Source organism: Pleurodeles waltl, chromosome 9, assembly GCF_031143425.1.
Source record: "Pleurodeles waltl isolate 20211129_DDA chromosome 9, aPleWal1.hap1.20221129, whole genome shotgun sequence".
In the NCBI taxonomy this organism is placed as follows: domain Eukaryota; kingdom Metazoa; phylum Chordata; class Amphibia; order Caudata; family Salamandridae; genus Pleurodeles; species Pleurodeles waltl.
In genome coordinates, this window is record NC_090448.1 from 124,437,710 (window position 1) to 124,457,445 (window position 19,736).

General features: G+C 43.5%; 1 protein-coding gene across 1 annotated transcript in view; it reads right to left on the bottom strand.

Moving 5' to 3' along the window:
- RFT1 (RFT1 homolog) overlaps positions 1 to 19,736 on the bottom strand; it is a 100,676-nt gene that overhangs the window by 14,943 nt on the left and 65,997 nt on the right. The window contains exons 10-11 of the mRNA XM_069206387.1: positions 9,658 to 9,802; positions 634 to 739 (exon numbers count right to left, since the gene is read on the bottom strand). Of these exons, the coding sequence (XP_069062488.1) occupies positions 634 to 739; positions 9,658 to 9,802 (251 nt within the window). The remainder of the gene's footprint in view (positions 1 to 633; positions 740 to 9,657; positions 9,803 to 19,736) is intronic.

A 19,736-nucleotide genomic window follows, 5' to 3' on the forward strand; every position in this document is an offset into this window, starting at 1 on the left:
AGATACTGATTTTATTATCTTTAATAGCGTGCAGTATGTATCTACTGTATTTTATGTTTCCAATAACAACAATCGTAATTAAAAGGCATAGGCAGCAAATTTGTACCATGACATTCTAGTTCAAGGGTGGTCCTGCTTGCTTTATTGCATATGATTATATCTGAGTACATCAGCCTCCTGGAAATGACATACACCTGTGACACATCTATCCTACAACCCATTTATCACCTTGACCACCAGCTATCATTAGGGTTTGGCACAATGTATAGAATATATAAAACAAACATTATAAGATGGTGCTTGTATTATGCAAAAAACTGTCTCGTCATCAATAGCAGCAAACTACAAGTTTAATTAAGTTTGGTGAGAAAACGAAAGGAAACATTACAATTTGTCAGAGGAAATTCAGCCAGTGGACTGTGTTCCGGATTAAAATTTTACTTCAGAAATTGGCAGATTTTCCATTACAGCTGACATCGTTTTTAGGTTTACATCTATTTCTGTCACTTTCTATACATTTTGCCTTTTGGGATAGCACAGTCTATCAGAAACATTACAGACGTATTGTTCAGCAGTATAATCTAAACATGAGTAAATATCAGAAAAATACTTTTCATTTTGTACTGTACATACCTGTCCACCTCCTCTTTGCTCATAGATGCAAATGTGAAGCATTCTGTCACTCCGTTGACTGCAAGGAGAAGGACATACAAGCAATATGTACGAAGAAGACTGGGGCCTAAAAATGCAAAATTTACAAAGCATTTTAAGGCATTAATCTTCAGAACTGGGCACCTCGACTGCAAGACATTTCCAGTGAAACAATGTTAAAATACATTTGTACCTATTATTAAAACCATCATGCACGTAAATACTGCGTGCCTATTTTAAGTTGATTTGTGTATAAACAAAACATCTTGACACTTCTCGTTCCAGAATATCAAATGATCAAGTTGCTGCTTGATTCATCTGCTGATTATTTTGATAACATTCACCCGAGGCTGAGATATTTAGGATCACATGCTTTAAAAAGACCAATGAAACACAACTTTACTTGAAAGTCATCTATGCTACAGCAATGCTTCAAACGCTGCATGCACCTCAATAAGATCTCTATATCCATCAAATGCCTGAAGCTCAACCCCACCTAGACAGAATTCCCATAATTTATCAAAAACAACAGGAAATAGTTCAAACCCAGTTGCACCCCTAACTTCCACCAAATGCCAAGTTACTTAGATTTACGATGGACATCAATCCTATCCTCATCATTGCAAATTATGAAAGACAGCCTGGCACCAGGTATTTCTTCTAAAGAAAGTAAAGTTATTTCTTCCAGGAAGCTGCACTAAAAATGTTGTTCAAATGATCAAACTCTTGCATCTGGCCCACAGCCTCCCAGACACCACACTTCCGCTCCCACCCCCCTTTAAGGGCCTTCTACATGCAGCAGCATGTCGAATCCAGGCACTGAAGAAATATTACCACATCACATCCAGCCTGATGGAAATACTGGCTTTCATTGCTGGCCTGTACCAGCTTCAAAATTAAAGCCATCATGACCAGCAACCCCACTTATCTTGCAGATAAACACATCATCTATGGTTGTTCTTGGCACACCCAGAGCCATCACACTGTTGAATGAAAAGTTTAAAAAGGAATAAAACAAGGCAGCAGACCTTTTCTAGGTATGAAGAGAGGATTTGGAACAACAGCCTTGCACCAACACTGCTCAAGCTTAGGAAAGAGTTGAAACCACATCTCTTTAAAGAACATGATACCACAAATATTTAACTGTACACTTCTGCTCCTAGAAACCAGCTACTTATCTAAACACTTGCTGTTTGTGTACTTCCAGTGCAGCACACTACAAATAACACATACACAAGTACAAATGAGTATTCCCTTGTGTGCCACCTTACCATAGAATATATTAAGCAAAATGTCATAACTAATGTTGCACATTGTATCACATGGATAAAAGCTACAGAAGTTGAAAAAGATCAGTGGTTGCCTTAAAAAGAAAAATGAAACTACTTCATTCCATGCACAATTCTGGAACAGATTTGTAGGAGCTCAGCTAAACTCAGTGTTTACTCATAAGTCCCTAGTAAAGTGGTAGTATAGGTGCCATGGCATGTAAATTAAATGCTACCAGTGGGTCTGATTGTACCACCCACTTAAGTAGCTCTTTCAGCATGTCTGAGACCTTCCATTGCAGCCTATGTTTTAAACTGCCATTTCGACCTGGCAAAATAAATCTTTTACCAGGCCCAAATGTTCCTTTTTAACACAAGTAAGCCACCCCTAGTGCAGGCCCTGCATAGCCCATTGGGCATGGTGCAATGTATTTAAAAAGTGGGACATGTACCTTTTAGTTTTTAGTTTTTTATGTCCTGGCAATGAAAATCTCTAAACTTTGTCTTTCACCCCTTTAAGGCCTACATCTTCCATGGAATAACAGGGGAGTTACCTTACTACATTTAATAAGCTCTAACTTCCAAATAGGAAAGGTGACCCGTTAATGTTTGGTGTCTTTGTAATTGTAATGAACAAACAGAGGTCTACAGGAGCCTCCATGCAAGGGCTCCCATTGACCATGGTTTGATCTGTTCCTGTCGCGGGCACTAGGCCCAGCCACACAAGTGGAAAGTGTTTTTATGGCAGATGTGGGGTAAAGCTGGATGGTAGGAATTCTGTGAATTCCTGTGGGTTCCGTAAGTTTACATCACAGAAATGTTCGGGAAATTTCAGGAAATGTTTGTGGGTTACAGGGCATTGGTGGTAACCAAAACATCATGGAATTCACGCAAGTGCCCCCATCCTGGATTCCCTCAGGTGTCTGGTTTTTAAACATTTCCAGCTTTGCTATGCTTCCCTAGGTGCCGGCTGAGCGAGGCTCCAAAATCTACAGCTACCCACTTTGCAAAACAAAGACAGGTCAGGCTTGAGTGGAAAAAAGTGTTGTATTCATGTTGCGTTTTGAACAGTTTTATGTCACGGGCACTAGACCTACCCATACTAGTGAGATAGATTCCAGAATTCTCCATCACAGAAATGTGAGGCAAATGTGTTTTTTTGTCAAAGTTTGAGGTTTGCAAGGGATTCTGAGTAAAACAACCTGCAGGGAGCCACACAAGTCCCCCCATCCAGGATTCCCGTAGGTGTCTAGTTTTAAAAAATGTACAGGTTTGGTAGGTTTCCCTAGGTGCTAGCTGAGCTACAGCCCAGAATCCACAGCTACCTTCTTTGCAAACAAAGACGTGTCAGTTTTGATTTACTATTTTTATCAGAAGACGTGGGAACATAGAATAGTCCAATATTTGTTATTAACAATTGGATTTTGTTGCATTTGTGCCTTCTAAATGTAAGCCAGCGTGTAAGAAAGAACACATTTTGAAAAATACCCTCTACATCATATGCTCTTACAGGTAGCCACAATTTCAGAGATGTACAAATAACCACTGCTCCTAAATTTCATACCTTGTGCTCATTTGAGAAATACATTGGTTATCTTGCTACCTATTTTTCATTTTAAATATTTCACCATATGAATTGGTCCATACTTAGTAGACAATGAAAAACCAGCTCCGTGGTTGGCTCTGGTTACCTCGGGTTCTTGGGGAACCTACAAACCCTCCAAAGCCCCACAACTAAATGTGTCTGACGAACATAATGGTGTATTGCTTTTGTAAACCGGTCATCGTGACAAAAAGTTACAGATGAAACGATTGTCAAAAATTGTTTTCAATATTTGTTTAATTCAAGTTAGTTTCTTAGGGGAAAATCATGAGTGCTCTACATATTAGACCCCATGTGAATTATTAATTCTGTCCACTTTTCAGACATACATATCTTTCCTGGGTCACCCATGGGTTTCACACTGGTTTCCAATACAACTGAAAACTGGGAGTAGATTGAAAGCACACACAATAGGAAAAATGGGCTACCTCTTTAAAAAATGCCAAAACTGTGATAAATAGTAGTTTTTTTCAGCTCTGCATGTTCCTGAAAGCCGGGAAGACATTTTGGGGGTTGGGGGAAGTTTAGCAGTAAAGGGTTTAGAGACAGCCCCAATCTGTATCACTGCAGTGGCGACGGAGACTGAGAATACGTGGACAAAAATGGGGTCTTCCATGACTACTAAAAGGACTTCTATACTAGCAGAGGACAAGGCTGTGGATTGAGACCTACCCCATACAGTCAGAACGGGACACTAAAACACTGACATAAGAGCAGAGGGCATCCCTAGAGACTGGTATCACAGTGGAGACTATCAAGGCAGCCATAAAAGAATTGAACATCTCTAAAGCCCTGGGACCCTATAGTCTCCCGGCAGAATGGTACCAAGCATATGGTGGGAAACTGGTGAACAGACTACTGCAAATATATCAAGAAGCATTAGAGAAAGGCGAGCTACCCACATCAATGCAAGAAGCCACAAATATACTGCTTCTGAAACCTGGCAAGTGTCCTATGGAGAGGCGTCTGTACAGACAGCTATCACTACCTAATTAAGACAACAAGCTTTTAGGAAAAATTCAAGCGATGAGACTGCTCAAATTAATGACAGATATAGTACATGTGGTTCAAAATGGTTTATACCATGCAGAAGAACCGCCCTAAAAATCAGACGTCTAGCCCACTTCATGAGAGAAGCAGACATCAGCGAGCAGAACTCGGAGCTCATATCATAGGACCCGGGGAAATCTTTGAATACTATTGAATGGTCATACCTGCTCGCAGCCATGAGGTCAATAAACTTTGGTCCTAAATATATGGAAATGGCATCAATATTATATACCAAGGCCCCGCAAGAGTTAGACCTTCTGAGATGATATCAGCCAAATGGGAAGTGCAACACAGTATGCAAGAGGAGAAACAGGGGTAGACCTATTATTTGCACTGACTGTGGAACCATTGGCTAACAGGCTCAGTCGGAGACCACAAGGCTGGGCAATACAGGGAGTGCAGAATTATTAGGCAAGTTGTATTTTTGAGGATTAATTTTATTATTGAACAACAACCATGTTCTCAATGAACCCAAAAAACTCATTAATATCAAAGCTGAATATTTTTGGAAGTAGTTTTTAGTTTGTTTTTAGTTTTAGCTATGTTAGGGGGATATCTGTGTGTGCAGGTGACTATTACTGTGCATAATTATTAGGCAACTTAACAAAAAAAAAATATATACCCATTTCAATTATTTATTATTACCAGTGAAACCAATATAACATCTCAACATTCACAAATATACATTTCTGACATTCAAAAACAAAACAAAAACAAATCAATGACCAATATAGCCACCTTTCTTTGCAAGGACACTCAAAAGCCTGCCATCCATGGATTCTGTCAGTGTTTTGATCTGTTCACCATCAACAATGCGTGCAGCAGCAACCACAGCCTCCCAGACACTGTTCAGAGAGGTGTACTGTTTTCCCTCCTTGTAAATCTCACATTTGATGATGGACCACAGGTTCTCAATGGGGTTCAGATCAGGTGAACAAGGAGGCCATGTCATTAGATTTCCTTCTTTTATACCCTTTCTTGCCAGCCACGCTGTGGAGTACTTGGACGCGTGTGATGGAGCATTGCCCTGCATGAAAATCATGTTTTTCTTGAAGGATGCAGACTTCTTCCTGTACCACTGCTTGAAGAAGGTGTCTTCCAGGAACTGGCAGTAGGACTGGGAGTTGAGCTTGACTCCATCCTCAACCCGAAAAGGCCCCACAAGCTCATCTTTGATGATACCAGCCCAAACCAGTACTCCACATCCACCTTGCTGGCGTCTGAGTCGGACTGGAGCTCTCTGCCCTTTACCAATCCAGCCACGGGCCCATCCATCTGGCCCATCAAGACTCACTCTCATTTCATCAGTCCATAAAACCTTAGAAAAATCAGTCTTGAGATATTTCTTGACCCAGTCTTGACGTTTCAGCTTGTGTGTCTTGTTCAGTGGTGGTCGTCTTTCAGCCTTTCTTACCTTGGCCATGTCTCTGAGTATTGCACACCTTGTGCTTTTGGGCACTCCAGTGATGTTGCAGCTCTGAAATATGGCCAAACTGGTGGCAAGTGGCATCGTGGCAGCTGCACGCTTGACTTTTCTCAGTTCATGGGCAGTTATTTTGCGCCTTGGTTTTTCCACACGCTTCTTGCGACCCTGTTGACTATTTTGAATGAAACGCTTGATTGTTCGATGATCACGCTTCAGAAGCTTTGCAATTTTAAGAGTGCTGCATCCCTCTGCAAGATATCTCACTATTTTTGACTTTTCTGAGCCTGTCAAGTCCTTCTTTTGACCCATTTTGCCAAAGGAAAGGAAGTTGCCTAATAATTATGCACACCTGATATAGGGTGTTGATGTCATTAGACCACACCCCTTCTCATTACAGAGATGCACATCACCTAATATGCTTAATTGGTGGTAGGCTTTCGAGCCTATACAGCTTGGAGTAAGACAACATGCATAAAGAGGATGATGTGGTCAAAATACTCATTTGCCTAATAATTCTGCACTCCCTGTACACACGGGTCCCCCTCAGGCATGTTGTGACGGCATTATGCAAACAATATGCTGGTGTATTTATCCAACCCTTCCCTTTCTCAATAAACCTTATGTCTGAAATAGCCAGGCTTGGCAAACAGTTTGGACTCCATGTGAATGGACAGAAGTCTATTCTGTTTCCGTTGGGGGCCCTGTGGGGCCTCCCTGAGGGACGACTGTTGGTCCTAGAGGTACCCTGGGCAATGGACTACTTCCACTATCTGGGCATAATAGTCTAGCACAGAGAGTAGATATAGCTGGGACTAAATCCACCCAGGTTGGTGTTCAATCTGCAAATAAATGTTGACTCCTCACTCACTCTACCCTTGTCAATTGGAGGCAGAGTAGGGCTAATTAAAATGCTGGTGCTGCACAGATGCTTAAATATTTTCCAGTACAGCATGCACACGCCACATGCTCAAGGAATTTAGATCCCGACTGGTCTGAGTGGATATAGTGCAGTGTCCCTATGAGCAGGGCAAACTATGCATACCTGACCTAGAGGGATACTATGAGGAAGTCCAGCTGCAATTTGTAGTGAAATGGTAAGGCCCCTAAGGTGGTAGAGATAGGCAGATGCTACAGGGTCACATGAAACCAGGAGAGCTTACCAGCTGCCTTTATGGCATCAGGGACAGACTGACTGGACTGACACATAATGTTCAAATGGAGCTACAAGTCTGGAAGAGGTATAGGTTTGTTAGGGCAAAAGCCATCCCTTCAAGCACACACTGCCATTATGAAAAATCTTGGCTTTTAAGACCACAGATTAGGAGATCAATATGACTTGCTGGAAGGAAGGCGGTGCCTGTGAGCTGGAGACCTATAAGGATCTGAAACACGTTTTTTGTGGCATGAAGATAAGGCAACATTTTAGCTGGATGCGGGACAGTTTCTACATTATTTCATGATGAGGCACCTTCTGAGGTCCAAGTTGGGGGACACTAGCACGCCCATCAGTTCCAAACACACAACACATAATCCTGCATGCTGACAGTGAAAGGGAGATGATTGCATATATACTTAGCGATCGCAAAGACAAACTGAAACCCATGAATAAAGCATGAGAAAAGTGAGAGATGGACTGTGACACCAACCTAACGGACACAGAATGAACGCAAGCACGGAGTCTAATTTGCATTGACCCAAGCAATGCCCCATTCAGGCTCATCCAGTTCAGCTTCATACACAGAATATATGTTACCCCTGCTATGCTTCACAAAATAGACCCTCAAAAGACTGAAGACTGCCCCAAGTGCGGGGTATGGATGCCACTTATTTACAACGGACATTGAACTGTCCTGACTAACAGAATACTGGAGGCAGGTAGTGCACTAATTCCAAACGGGACTGCGGTGCACCCTCAGTCTAAAGCCTCAGGCCTGACAACTGGGAATAGGAAAATCTCACATAAAAAATAAGATGAAAAATAAATTGATTAAACTTGCTTTGATGCTGGCAAAATGGGGGTTGGCTATCACATGGCCGACCCCCTGAGTTTATAAATTGGCTAAATGATGTAGAGGAATGTGGAACAGCAGAGGAAATCAAAATTAAAATGGTTCTACAGCAGAAGTTATATATTGCTAATACTCTATTTCAACCGACTATATAAGCTCAAATTCCTACCATAGTGGTCCTCAAAAAGTGTATTGCTGGTATGCCTCATCTAGACTCATGATTGCTGATGCCTTTTTGTCTAAACTGTATTCTGTTCTAATAGCTCAAAAATGATAAATACATTTGGAAATAAATGTCACCTAAGGTTTCTTCTTCAGATTCCATCACGTAGGAAGGGGGGATAAAGAGGACACATGTACAGATGGCACCTATATATTTGAAGCATAACACATCACACTCACGGCATCAATACAAAGGATCTGCAGTGGCATTTGCAGGATTCAGTGTTCTCTTAGCTTCTATACGTTTCAGTATTTTCTTTTTCTGTTTCGCAGATGATAAACAGTTTAGGAAAGCTACAACAAATCATATATAGAGTAACCTGAGGGCCTGATTTTGAGTTGGCTGGTATTTAAAAAAAAAACTGATTTGAGGAGGAAGTAGTAAATACTGCTAGAAGGTTTTCTGCCAGTGGAGAGTTCGACAGCAGGATTCGCTCTGCGGTATTATGTGTATGGCTGAGGTAATTCCTCAAGAACATTCTTCACTGGTGGAGATTCCGCCAGGGTGAATTACTACTTGTGCCACAAACTAAAAGATTTTCCATTACCAGTTACTCCAAAGTTGTGTTACATTTAATAACAATTACCTATAGTTTCTAGCATTTGGGTTTTCATAGTGATGGGACCTGCCACAATGTTTTTTCTTTTAATTTTCAGTAAAATCACTAAATGCATTTACCACATTTGAGAAAGTCCTGTGCATTTGTATACCAATTTTATCTCACAGTTCCCTTAAATTCTCTAATTTTAGTTTGTGTGCTAAATTGAGTTCCTAAACTATTTACATTAGAATAGGTATGAAGTTACTCAAATCATTATTCTGTTCAAGAGTACGTCACTGCTTATTCAGCAAGAATTGCAAGGCAGGTGTCTGTTTGCAATATGCATACTAATTACATATATTTGATTATACCTATTTTGGGTTTGATCAAAATATGTATTCTCTGCATGTGTATCAACTACAGCTAGGCATCCTGTGTAAATCTTCATACTCTATCCTCAAAGATTGCACTGACTTCTTATGCATTTTTTAATCAACTTAGATTGTTACTGAGTGAAACTCCTAAATTATGAACACCTGCCACAGAGGGTACTCTTTTTGGTCTTTGGTACAACAGTGTTGTTTTGGTATAGTAGATAGTCAAAACAAGACTCCCACATGGAGAAATCTTGAACAAATTGTTCATCATACCATTAGCATGACTGCGAAGACTCCAAGGAGGTGATCTACATAATGTAGCTGAAGCAAAGAATGGTGGTCATACTACATCCAACTCTGGGGCTAGACCACTATTTGTGCTCCTCAACCTCTATGCAAAATAGAATCACATGTATAAATAGTTAGTCTGAACAAATATAATGTAAATATGGTTCAAATATTAGTATGCTTCAATCAGCATTTCAGACTCAAATCCACATTTTACATACCTGATCCAGAGCTGAGCATAGAGCCTCCATAAATATCCAGAGCCAAATGGGAAAAAGCATAACCAAAAACTGTTATGGTAAGACCAATCAGAAGAACCAATTTCAATAGTGATTCCAGAACAGCTGCTGACATAGCAATATCTTCCTTCAAGAAAAAAAGACAATTGGAATTGTACAGACTTAATATTTTCATGTGGACACTCTATACACTACAATTACACTGGCAACAGTGATTTTAGGGAAATCAAAAATGTTTTATTCCATTGTCTTTGCCTGTATGTGCATATATATTGTTTTTTTTGTATCCTTAGGCAATGTTTTTTTATTATGTCAATTAGAAGAATTATCAAGCAAAGACAGCATACTAGATATTCTCATAGGCATGCTGTCCCCGTTCAGTTACACTGAGTGCAGAACTCAACAAACCTGCAAACAATATTTACTGTACCTGATTTGAAACAGTGCTAATTTGTTAAATTAAAACAATGGTACTACTGTTAACCTTACACTGTTGAAATAAAAACAGATTAAGTAGCTAAATGAGGTCTATCATAATTCACAGTTCTCAACCCTATAGTACAAAATTGCAGCAGAAAAATCATACTATAAGCATACAAGTAATTTTGAGATGATATGCACATTTTGGGTGATGAACAACAATAATGAATACAATTAAGGCAATTTCCTTGTCCTACAGTAGCCCGAAAGGCACCATATAATGGAGAAACATAGCTGCACTCCAGTTAGCAATGTCTTTCAATGTTATACTGTTTATATGTACTTCACGAGGTCATACTTACAAAACTAAGTGAACATGCAAGTACTCATACACACACACACAAACACCCATATCTAGACACCCCCACATCCCCACACACAAACTGTAAAAAACAAAGGTTTAAGGGACTTTATAGTTAGGCTCACATTTTAAAACGTACAAAACCATAGAGATTCAATAGTTATAGTTAGAGTTACCTCAAGTAACTATAACTTGTGCTCTAAGGTAACTATAACTTGTGCCCCTGCAATGCACAGTTTTTTCTTCAAAAATGTTACTGCAAATATTACACTGACATTATCGATGACATTATCAAAGAAGTCATGAGTGCCATAATTTGTGGGGTAACTAGCAGTGCATGATCCTGCGGTCAACACCCCCTAACCACCCATACCCATGTTGTGCACGGTGCTTTGGCTGTGCGTGGCAGGAGTTGGCTGCGGCTTCTCAGGGTGTGAGAATAGGTGTGAGAGGGAGTATCTGAGGGTAAGAGTGGCTGTCATATTGTTTGTCTAGGTGTGAGAGTGCCTACATCAGTGTTTTAGTGGGTGCGTCAGTGTGTTCGCTGGTCTGTGATTGGTGCATGAAGGTGTCAGTGGGTGCGTGAGTGTGCAAGTGAGTCTGTGAGTGGGAGAAATTGATTGAACGAAAGACAGAGAGAAAGGTATATCTCATATACTTAGAATGAGATATTTATGTTCTATTTAAATTAAAATAAATATTTGTTATTTTAAATAAAACATTTTTTTTTTTAGATAAAAAGATTTGAGGGAAATGAGTCCAGCTGGACTCGAACCCCCAAAGTTCAGTGTGCTATGTTTTTATTTATCCCTTTATGGGATATCTGGGACTGTGGTCCCTTTTTATTTATTTATTTTTGTTTTGTTAAATATTTTTTTTTTAAATAAAAACCCTTTCCAGCTAACTGCTTTGACCGCCGTTTCCTGCTTGCTAAAGCATTTAATCTCTGACACCTGCATGCGTGAAGGGGACACAGATAAAAACTAAGGATTTTGACAGCAGGACCTGCTTTACAGGTCCCACTGTCAAAACCCGAAGTGTTTGTTATGGCTTGGCTGCAGCTGCAGAGCTGTAGCTCAGCCACAGCAAACAGTTATGTTCCGGTGGTGGGCAAACCGGGACATAGCAGGAGCCGGCCCTGGGAAGTGGTGGCCTCCAGGGCCATCTGTGGCTCTAAGAGGGGGGCCGTTTTTTTTTTTTTTTTTTAAATATTTGACCCTTTGGGTAATGGCCCCAGAGGTGGTGGGGCATACACCCACGCTCAAAATACAGTGTAGCCCTGGGGCATGGTGGTACCTGGGGTGCGGGGGGCGCATGCCCCCCCACTTAAAATTCAGTGTAGCCTACCTTCCAGTCAAATTTGGTATATTGTTTTCCAGTAGTTTTTGCGCTAACAAGTAAAAAACGCTTTTTATATAGAAACTAGAAACAATAAATACCTATTGGCAACTGCCGTTAGTTAATATAGACTGATAGGCATATACATAGACAGACAGACAGACAGATAGATAGATAGATAGATAGATAGATAGATAGATAGATAGACAGATAAATAGATACTCACACACACGGCTGCCTTCTGAGTTATGTGTTTGTATATATAGATCCTAGGCCTGACAGACTTGGAGTGGTCTTCCCCCAAACATTTTGCCTGCCTCCCTCCACTTTCTGACCTCATTTGTGCTGGCATTAGGACTCTGTACTCTTTACCACTTCTGACCAGTGCTAAAGTCCATGTGTTTTCTCCCCTAAATCATAGTAACACTAGCTTAACTTCAATTGCCAAATTTAATTTATTTTTAAATCCCTAGTAAACTACATGTGCCCAGGGTAAATAAATTAAATGCTAATCTGAATATGCCACTTTTAGAAATATGGCTGGGTCCAAACTGGGGTCGCAAAGTGAGCAAAAGAACGATGGATTAAACCCAGATCTGTGACGGGGGGGGTGTCTGCATTGTTCAGCACTCCGTCCATCATCCTTTTGTGTTGCTAAAGTTGCCCTAAGTGGGAAGGGTATGCCCAGATATTGGTCACGTGCTCACTGTGCCACTGAATTCAAGCTAGCCTGGCTGATGAAGGGTCATACCCTGAAACTGGTCCCAGGATGCTTGTTTCCGGTCCATGGAGGACCTGGCCTGGCAGTTCAGGCTGGACTGTTCCTATGAGGAACAGGGTGAAGACTGATTTGCATATGGCTGTGTTGTGTAGCCATTTTAGCTATAGCTCCATGCACGTTAGTTTAATACATTAGGCCGCTGTGCACTTTGACCTAGATATATTTTATTCGGCTTTGCATTGTTATTTTTACAATAACCAGTTTTACAGTCTTGTTTGAATTTAATCTATCTAACTGTTTTGCTTAGCCCAGCACTGTGTTCTCAAACAAGACATTCTTGATCACTTTGTGCTTCAGTCAAGGCTATAGTTCGGTACATTGTCGGTGAACGTGGTAGAAGTTTAGTCTCCAACGTTGGTAGAAAATGCACATCCTTATGTAGGGACATTTTCTTAGAACATTAGCGGTGTTATTATAAAAATACTTTCTAGTCCCATTACACGTTAAGAAGGAGATTCCTGCCAGGGAACCACAACTGTATGCCAATTGCTGAGTGCTTCGCTGCAGATACTAACGCAGACTACAGGCCTTTGCTCATGTATGAGGGTCGATGTCCTCCCTGGGGAACCTGAAAGGCAGAACTAGAGCTTAACATGCGGTGCTCAAATTATGACTCAGATAGAAACTAGTCCATCGATTCTAGTGGCAATATGATAGCGTTATTCTTATGCTTCACTCTCATCGTCACCATTTTAATATTGGCAAGTTGTGTCACTCTTGTTATTGCAGCTCACGCTTTGCTATCTAAAATGCAGTTGTTTTATTAAACCAGTCTTTAAAACTCATACTGCTTTTATTGTCATTTATATACGATCTGAATTGCGAATGAGAGAACCGGATGCAACCTGAGTGAGCACGACTTCCCTGAGAAGTATATGTCATGCGCTCGGCTGCCCAATCATCTCTACCTTTTGGGAGAGACGAGGCACTGCTAGTTAACCGGAGCAAAACCCAGATTTGGAGCGACAGGTGTCACCCACTGTGGGTCAGACTCAGTCTCCCACACCGTGGACGATCTTGCTGCTCAAAATCCAGTAGTCTCATTAGAATAATGAGAGCCTACGCAACAGCTGGGTCCACACTAGGGTGGCATGGTGAGCAAAAGAACAATGGATTAAACACAGATCTGTGACTTGGGGTGAGTGTTTGCATTGCTCAGCACTCCGTCCATCCTCCTTTTATGGTACTTTTAGAAAGTTGGCATTTACTTACTTTAGCAATTTGGTGCCTGTCCCTGCCTCCAATACACATCTGGGGTGCTGAGATAGCGGGCTGCCTCTAGACAGCCAAAGTGAAAGGGAGTTTAGGTGTGACTTGATGGGCCATCCACAACCTGATGGGCTATCCTGGGCAGATTGGAAGGGAGTGGCTGACACACCTAAATAGGCAGTGTCCATCCCCACACAAAGGGCTACATACCCCCCGTATCAAGTCTGGAGCCAGGGCAGGATGGGAGGACCTATGTGCACTTCAACGGCACAACTGGGAATAAGTACTGGATCTCGGACACCACCAACCTGATACACCTCTGGATCTGTGGATACTCTGCCAGGAAGAAGGACTGCTGTGTTGCTACAAGGACTGCCAGTCTGCTGAGCTGCTGCTGCTCTGCTGGTCTCCTGCTTTGCTGAGCTGACATGCTGTCTGCTGCTCTCTTGTCTGGGAGTGAGAAAGACTGGGCTTGCATCTCTACATCCCAGAACCAAAGTGACTCCAAGGGCTTGCTGACTTGCCTCCTGTTCCTGCAGTCTTAGGGACACAAGACTTGCAACTCACCTGCTTTAGCTCTTGGACCTGTCTTCAGCCAGCTCCTTACCCGAGGAGGCACCTCTCCAGTCTTTGGCCCTTGGAGGCGTTTTTTTCCAAACTTCAAGTAAAAGCTTTTGGGCTCTTTGCAGCCTTGAACGGGTCTGTTCTCTCCAGAACCTTGTTGCTCATCTGGAAATCCAGTGCAAACAACCGCAAGTTAGTCTCTTCACACAGTAAGCATCATCGTTCGTGACTGCAAAAGCTCCAGCTTGCATGTCAGCGATGCCCAATGACTCTTTGCTCCCGCAGACCACCGTTAGCAACTCTCTCCTTGCCCCCAGCAAACTTCTTCCCCGTGAACGGGACTCGGTCTAAATCTTGAGAAGGTAAAACTTCAACGGGACTTACATGGGACTGTATCCGATCTGCACTCCATCGCAGTCGGCCTGAACTTTTGAATTTAACCCAGTCTAGTGCAACCAGATAGTCTGGTTGTCCCTTTATGCTTCTAAGCACTACATTTCAGTTTATTGTAAAAAAAAAAATCAAAAATCATACCTCAACTTCTACGTATTGGATATTTGCTGTTTAGGTCTTGCTTTGTTCATAAAATGAAGCTCTACGTTTCTAACCAGGTGTGGTGTTTTTTGTTTAGCGACTTCCCTGTTTGAAGTGCTGAACAAATACTTTACTAAGTTAAACAACATTGCTCTGTGCCAAGCAACCAGAGGGTGAGCACAGGTTAATTCATGGAGTGTATCTGTCTTACCCTGACTAGGATTTTGGTTCCTGCTTGGACAGAATGCATACCTCTGATAATTAGAAGCCCAATTTCTAAACATATTATATATACATACATTTCTAAATACTCATATTACCTAGTGGCAGACACCACTAGGTAGTTATAGTTAGGACCATGTTTCCATAGAAAAAGCATTTTTTGACCTTCCCATATCTTTGATGCCGTTTGATGAATCTTCACTAAATCTTACCCAAAAAGTGTTGCGGTCGTTCTTGTTGCGCATAGAAAGTTTTGGGGTGAGCCGTCAAGCAGCGGCCAAGAAAAAGGGGGGAGGGTTGTGTGGTAAAAAAATCGTTGCATTTCCCATGTTAATTCTCATAGGACCTTTAGACACGTCTACAGCGCGAACAACTGGACGGAAATAGACCAAATTTGCCAGAAAGCTAGCTGTCCGTACCCAGATTATGCTTTTGCTTATTTGGTGTAAATCCCTTCAGAAGTTTTAGAGACATTTAGGGAAATCCAAACTTGTATATCTCTGGCCACAAAGTAATTGCAAAAAAAGGCGAGCTTGTGCATGGAAATGCACAGCTCCGATTACCACCATCTCCCCGGGGCAAATTGCATTAACTGTTTGAGGAAGGCCCATCTGCCCCGGGGAACGCCACCTCTCTGGGCCTTCAATTATAATAAATGCAGGTGGGCTGCAGCCCCCCCGCAGCCCCGGGGACCACCACCTCTTCGGGGCAAAAAGTAGAATATCTAATGGAGTTACGTCAAGTAACTTTAACTCGTGCCCTAAGGTAACTACAACTCGCGCCCTCGCCATGCATTGCTTGTTACCCCACAAATTACGGCACTCATGATATCTTTGATAACATCATTGATAATCTCAAAGTAATACTTGCAGTATAGGAAGGACCACGCTTGAATAGATTGAAGCATTTTTTGGTTTGCCTAATTACTTTAGCACGGTTTGAGGAATCTTCATAAAACTTTCCAAAACAACATGTTCATCAACCTCAGCTCATCCCTGAAAAGTTTTGGGATGATCCATGATGCAAGGCCCAAGAAAAATGGGCGGGTACCAAAACACCTTTTTTCATACAATTTTCCACATGAGAATTGAACAGTGACTTTACACCAAATTTATCAGAAAGGTAGAAATAGGTCCAGAAAGAGTACTTTTTGCAATTTGGTTTCAATCCATTCTGTAGTTTTTGAAAAATAAAGTTACAAATGTATGTATGTATCATGTCGCGGAAGGTCCGCAGAGCCAAGTGATCTAAAGATGAGATTTGATTGGCTGCCACCACATCAACAAAGATGCAGCTGCAGCCATTTTAGGTCTCAGGGACTCTGTCCTGTAAACAAAAGAGTACAAAAAAAGCCTGGTGGGTGGGTCATGCCCGTAACTATATTCCGTGCCCTTGCCATGCACTGCTAATTACTTTCCATACTATACCACTCATGACATGTTCTATGACATCATTGACAACATCACAGCAACATCTGAAATTTAAAGTTAATTTAGGGCACAAGTTAGTGTTACTTGAGATAACTATAACTGGTGAACTTCATTGATTTTGTTAGTTTAATATGGTATGTGTGAACAGACGATCCTACCCAACCATAATGTTCCTTTAACCTTTGTTTTTATCAGTGAATATTAATATGTTGCGCAGTGGTGGTCTCGATGCATAGCTATGGTAAGGTCAGAGGTTCCTTAAGAAGTGCTTTTTTTTTGTTTCCTTTGCCACAGTTTGGCGAATCTTTATGAAATTTTCCAAAATGACAAGTTACATACCTTTGGTAATGCGTTGTCTGGTGGAGACTATTTAACCGCAGATTCCTCACCTTAGAATATTCCCTAGGCATCACACGGGACCTGGAAAATCGTGAGCAATACCATTGTGCAGACAGGTGTTGTCAAGCGGGTCCTTGTCGACACCGTCTGCATCAGAAGTGATGTCACATTGCCTACTTAAGCAACACCTTGGCATGCTGACGTCAGTTTCTCTCTGACTGTTTCCCTGCCAAAAACATGGAGCCACATTAAAAATAATGCACCAGTGTTCACCAGTGTTCAGAATCATAGCGGGATCTTTGGAGGAACAGCCCAGTTTGGAGACAAGGGAGGATGGGAGGGCCGGTTAGGAATTTGCGGTATGACAGAATCTCTCCCAGATAAGGCCTTACTGAAGCCAAGTAACTTGTTTATCTGATAGAGACTTCAAACCACAGACTCCTCACTTTAGAAGAGATTCTCTAGCAATATCTCCCCGGAGGTGGGACTGCTAACCAGCTAGACACCAAAAGTCCTGGAGGAATAAATGGGCTGGACGGGGGGGGGGGCGTGGTCTGGCCGCGATCTATGATGGCCGCCTAGGAGCCGAGCTCTGCACGGCGGTGGGCCACGCGGCGGGGACGGCGGCGCTGGAGGCGCACCAGAGGACCCCCGTAGCGGGGGCCGGCGCGGAGGTTGGTGAAGGCAAGCGGCCGACACCCGCAGCGCGGGAAAGCGCCCTCCCCGGAGAAGCTGAGCGGAGCGAGAGGGGCAAGTTTGAGGCCCGCGGCAGGCCTCCAAGCTGCGGCCTTGCGGGCGGAGTCACCCCGGCACGGAGTGACGCGTCCCCCGCTGGAGCCCGAGGGAGAGGGACGTGCCCTCCGCTCCTATCTGCACCTTGGCGGCGGCTCGTCTGCGGTCCTAGGAGCCGGCAACAGGCCGGGTGCCGCCTGCCCCTCCCTCCCTCCCGGTCGATCAGTGCCGGAGGGGGAGAACGGGGCTGACCGGTTCTGCGGCCTAGAACTGGAGGTGGCCCGGTGTTGGTAACACGCCTCCCAGTACCTCCTCAACCCCCCCCCCTCGCCGGGGGTGACGGGATCGGCGACAAGAGACCCCACCAACAGCGGAACACAGCGGACGGCTGCCCCCACCTCCCAGCCTTGCCTGGTTCAGAGGAGGCCCCCTCAGGAACGGCAGAAGCCCCATGGAAGTCAGAGGAGCGAGGGCCGAGTCGGCGAGCAAGTGAGGATGAGAGGCACAAGGAGGTGAGGGAGGTGGATGAGTGAGAGAAAGGCTGGGAGAGAGGAGAGAGAGAAATACAACGACGTGCAGAGAGGGGAGGAAAACGACGGGAAGAGGAAAAGGCAAAGAACAGAGGAGTAAACGGCACCTAATAAGAGGAGAGGCAAGTACAGGAGGGGGGAAGGAGAAGAGGAAAAAAAAAAAGAGAAAGAAAACTAACAATATAAATATAAAAACAAAAGGAGCAATATTACACTAACAGAAATAACGATAAGTCACTATTGACTCCAACAAAGCTAGAACTAACGAGGTATGGAGAGCACAGAGGGCCAAGAGTAACAGCGGGCCTCGGTTCCAAAGCAACCCCTCTCTCCACAGACCCACGGACCCCCAAGCTAATACGGGAGAGAGCAGCAAGAAACCTCACCCCCACGCGGTCCGGACACAGCCCAGTGGGACGCTGCCCGTCATAGAGCCAGCATTAGGATCCTTCCCCCCGTATGCACCAATAACAGCCTAATGCAGGAGGTCGCTTGGAGAGGTACTCGCTTGAACTCACCAATTACTCTGAGTCCTCCTCGCCCCCCCTCCGCCACCCTCTCTTCTCTGCTGCCCACGCTGATTGCCCTCACTGTGACACGGATGGGCACCCCCTCAGACCCCTATCTGTACGGAGAAACCCGCAATGCCCAGAGGCAATACGGCGGGTAAATCATCGGGGAAGCCTGCCCACCAACTACTCTTCTCCGAAGCCCTGCGCCAACAGAAACACCCTTCAACTGCGGACTCTTCACCCCCCCCACACGCCATCATGTCAGAAGACGCTCAAGGAGTGTCAATGGATCGCATACTGCAGGAGATATCGGCAGTAGGTCGCAAACTGGAAGGTATGGACAATGCCATGACGGCATTAACAGCGGAAACGAGATCCATGCGCCTGGAAATAGCGGGCTTCCAGTCACAAATCTCCGGACTGGACCATCGAGTAGCGGCTGTGGAAAGTCAAGTAGTCTTACAGACTGACAGAGATCAGGAACTCTTGCATCTCCGCAGCAAGTTAACCGACCTTGAGGACAGAAGCCGCAGAAACAACGTCCGTTTCCTTGGATTTCCGGAAGGCATTGAGGGTACAGACATCCTCTCTTACTTGCGAGACACGCTCCCCAAACTAGCCGACATAACATTTGACCCCCCTCTGGAATTTCAAAGAGTGCACAGACTTGGGGGGTTATTCTAACTTTGGAGGAGTGTTAATCCGTCCCAAAAGTGACGGTAAAGTGACGGATATACCACCAGCCGTATTACGAGTTCCATAGGATATAATGGACTCGTAATACGGCTGGTGGTAAATCCGTCACTTTTCCGTCACTTTTGGGACGGATTAACACCTCCTCCAAAGTTAGAATAACCCCCTTGGTCTCAAGAGACAAAACGGAAAAGACCGCCCTCGTCCAATCATAGCCTGCTTCCTACGGCACGGGCAGGTCCGCCAACTACTACAGATGTCCCGAAGGCAAGGTCCACTCCGGCTAGGTCCCCTCGAAATCCGCCTTTCAGCGGACTTCTCCAAAGAAACAGCAGACCGAAGAAGAGCCTTTCTCTCTCTTCGTCCTCGCCTTCGACACTTGGATGTTAAATTCGG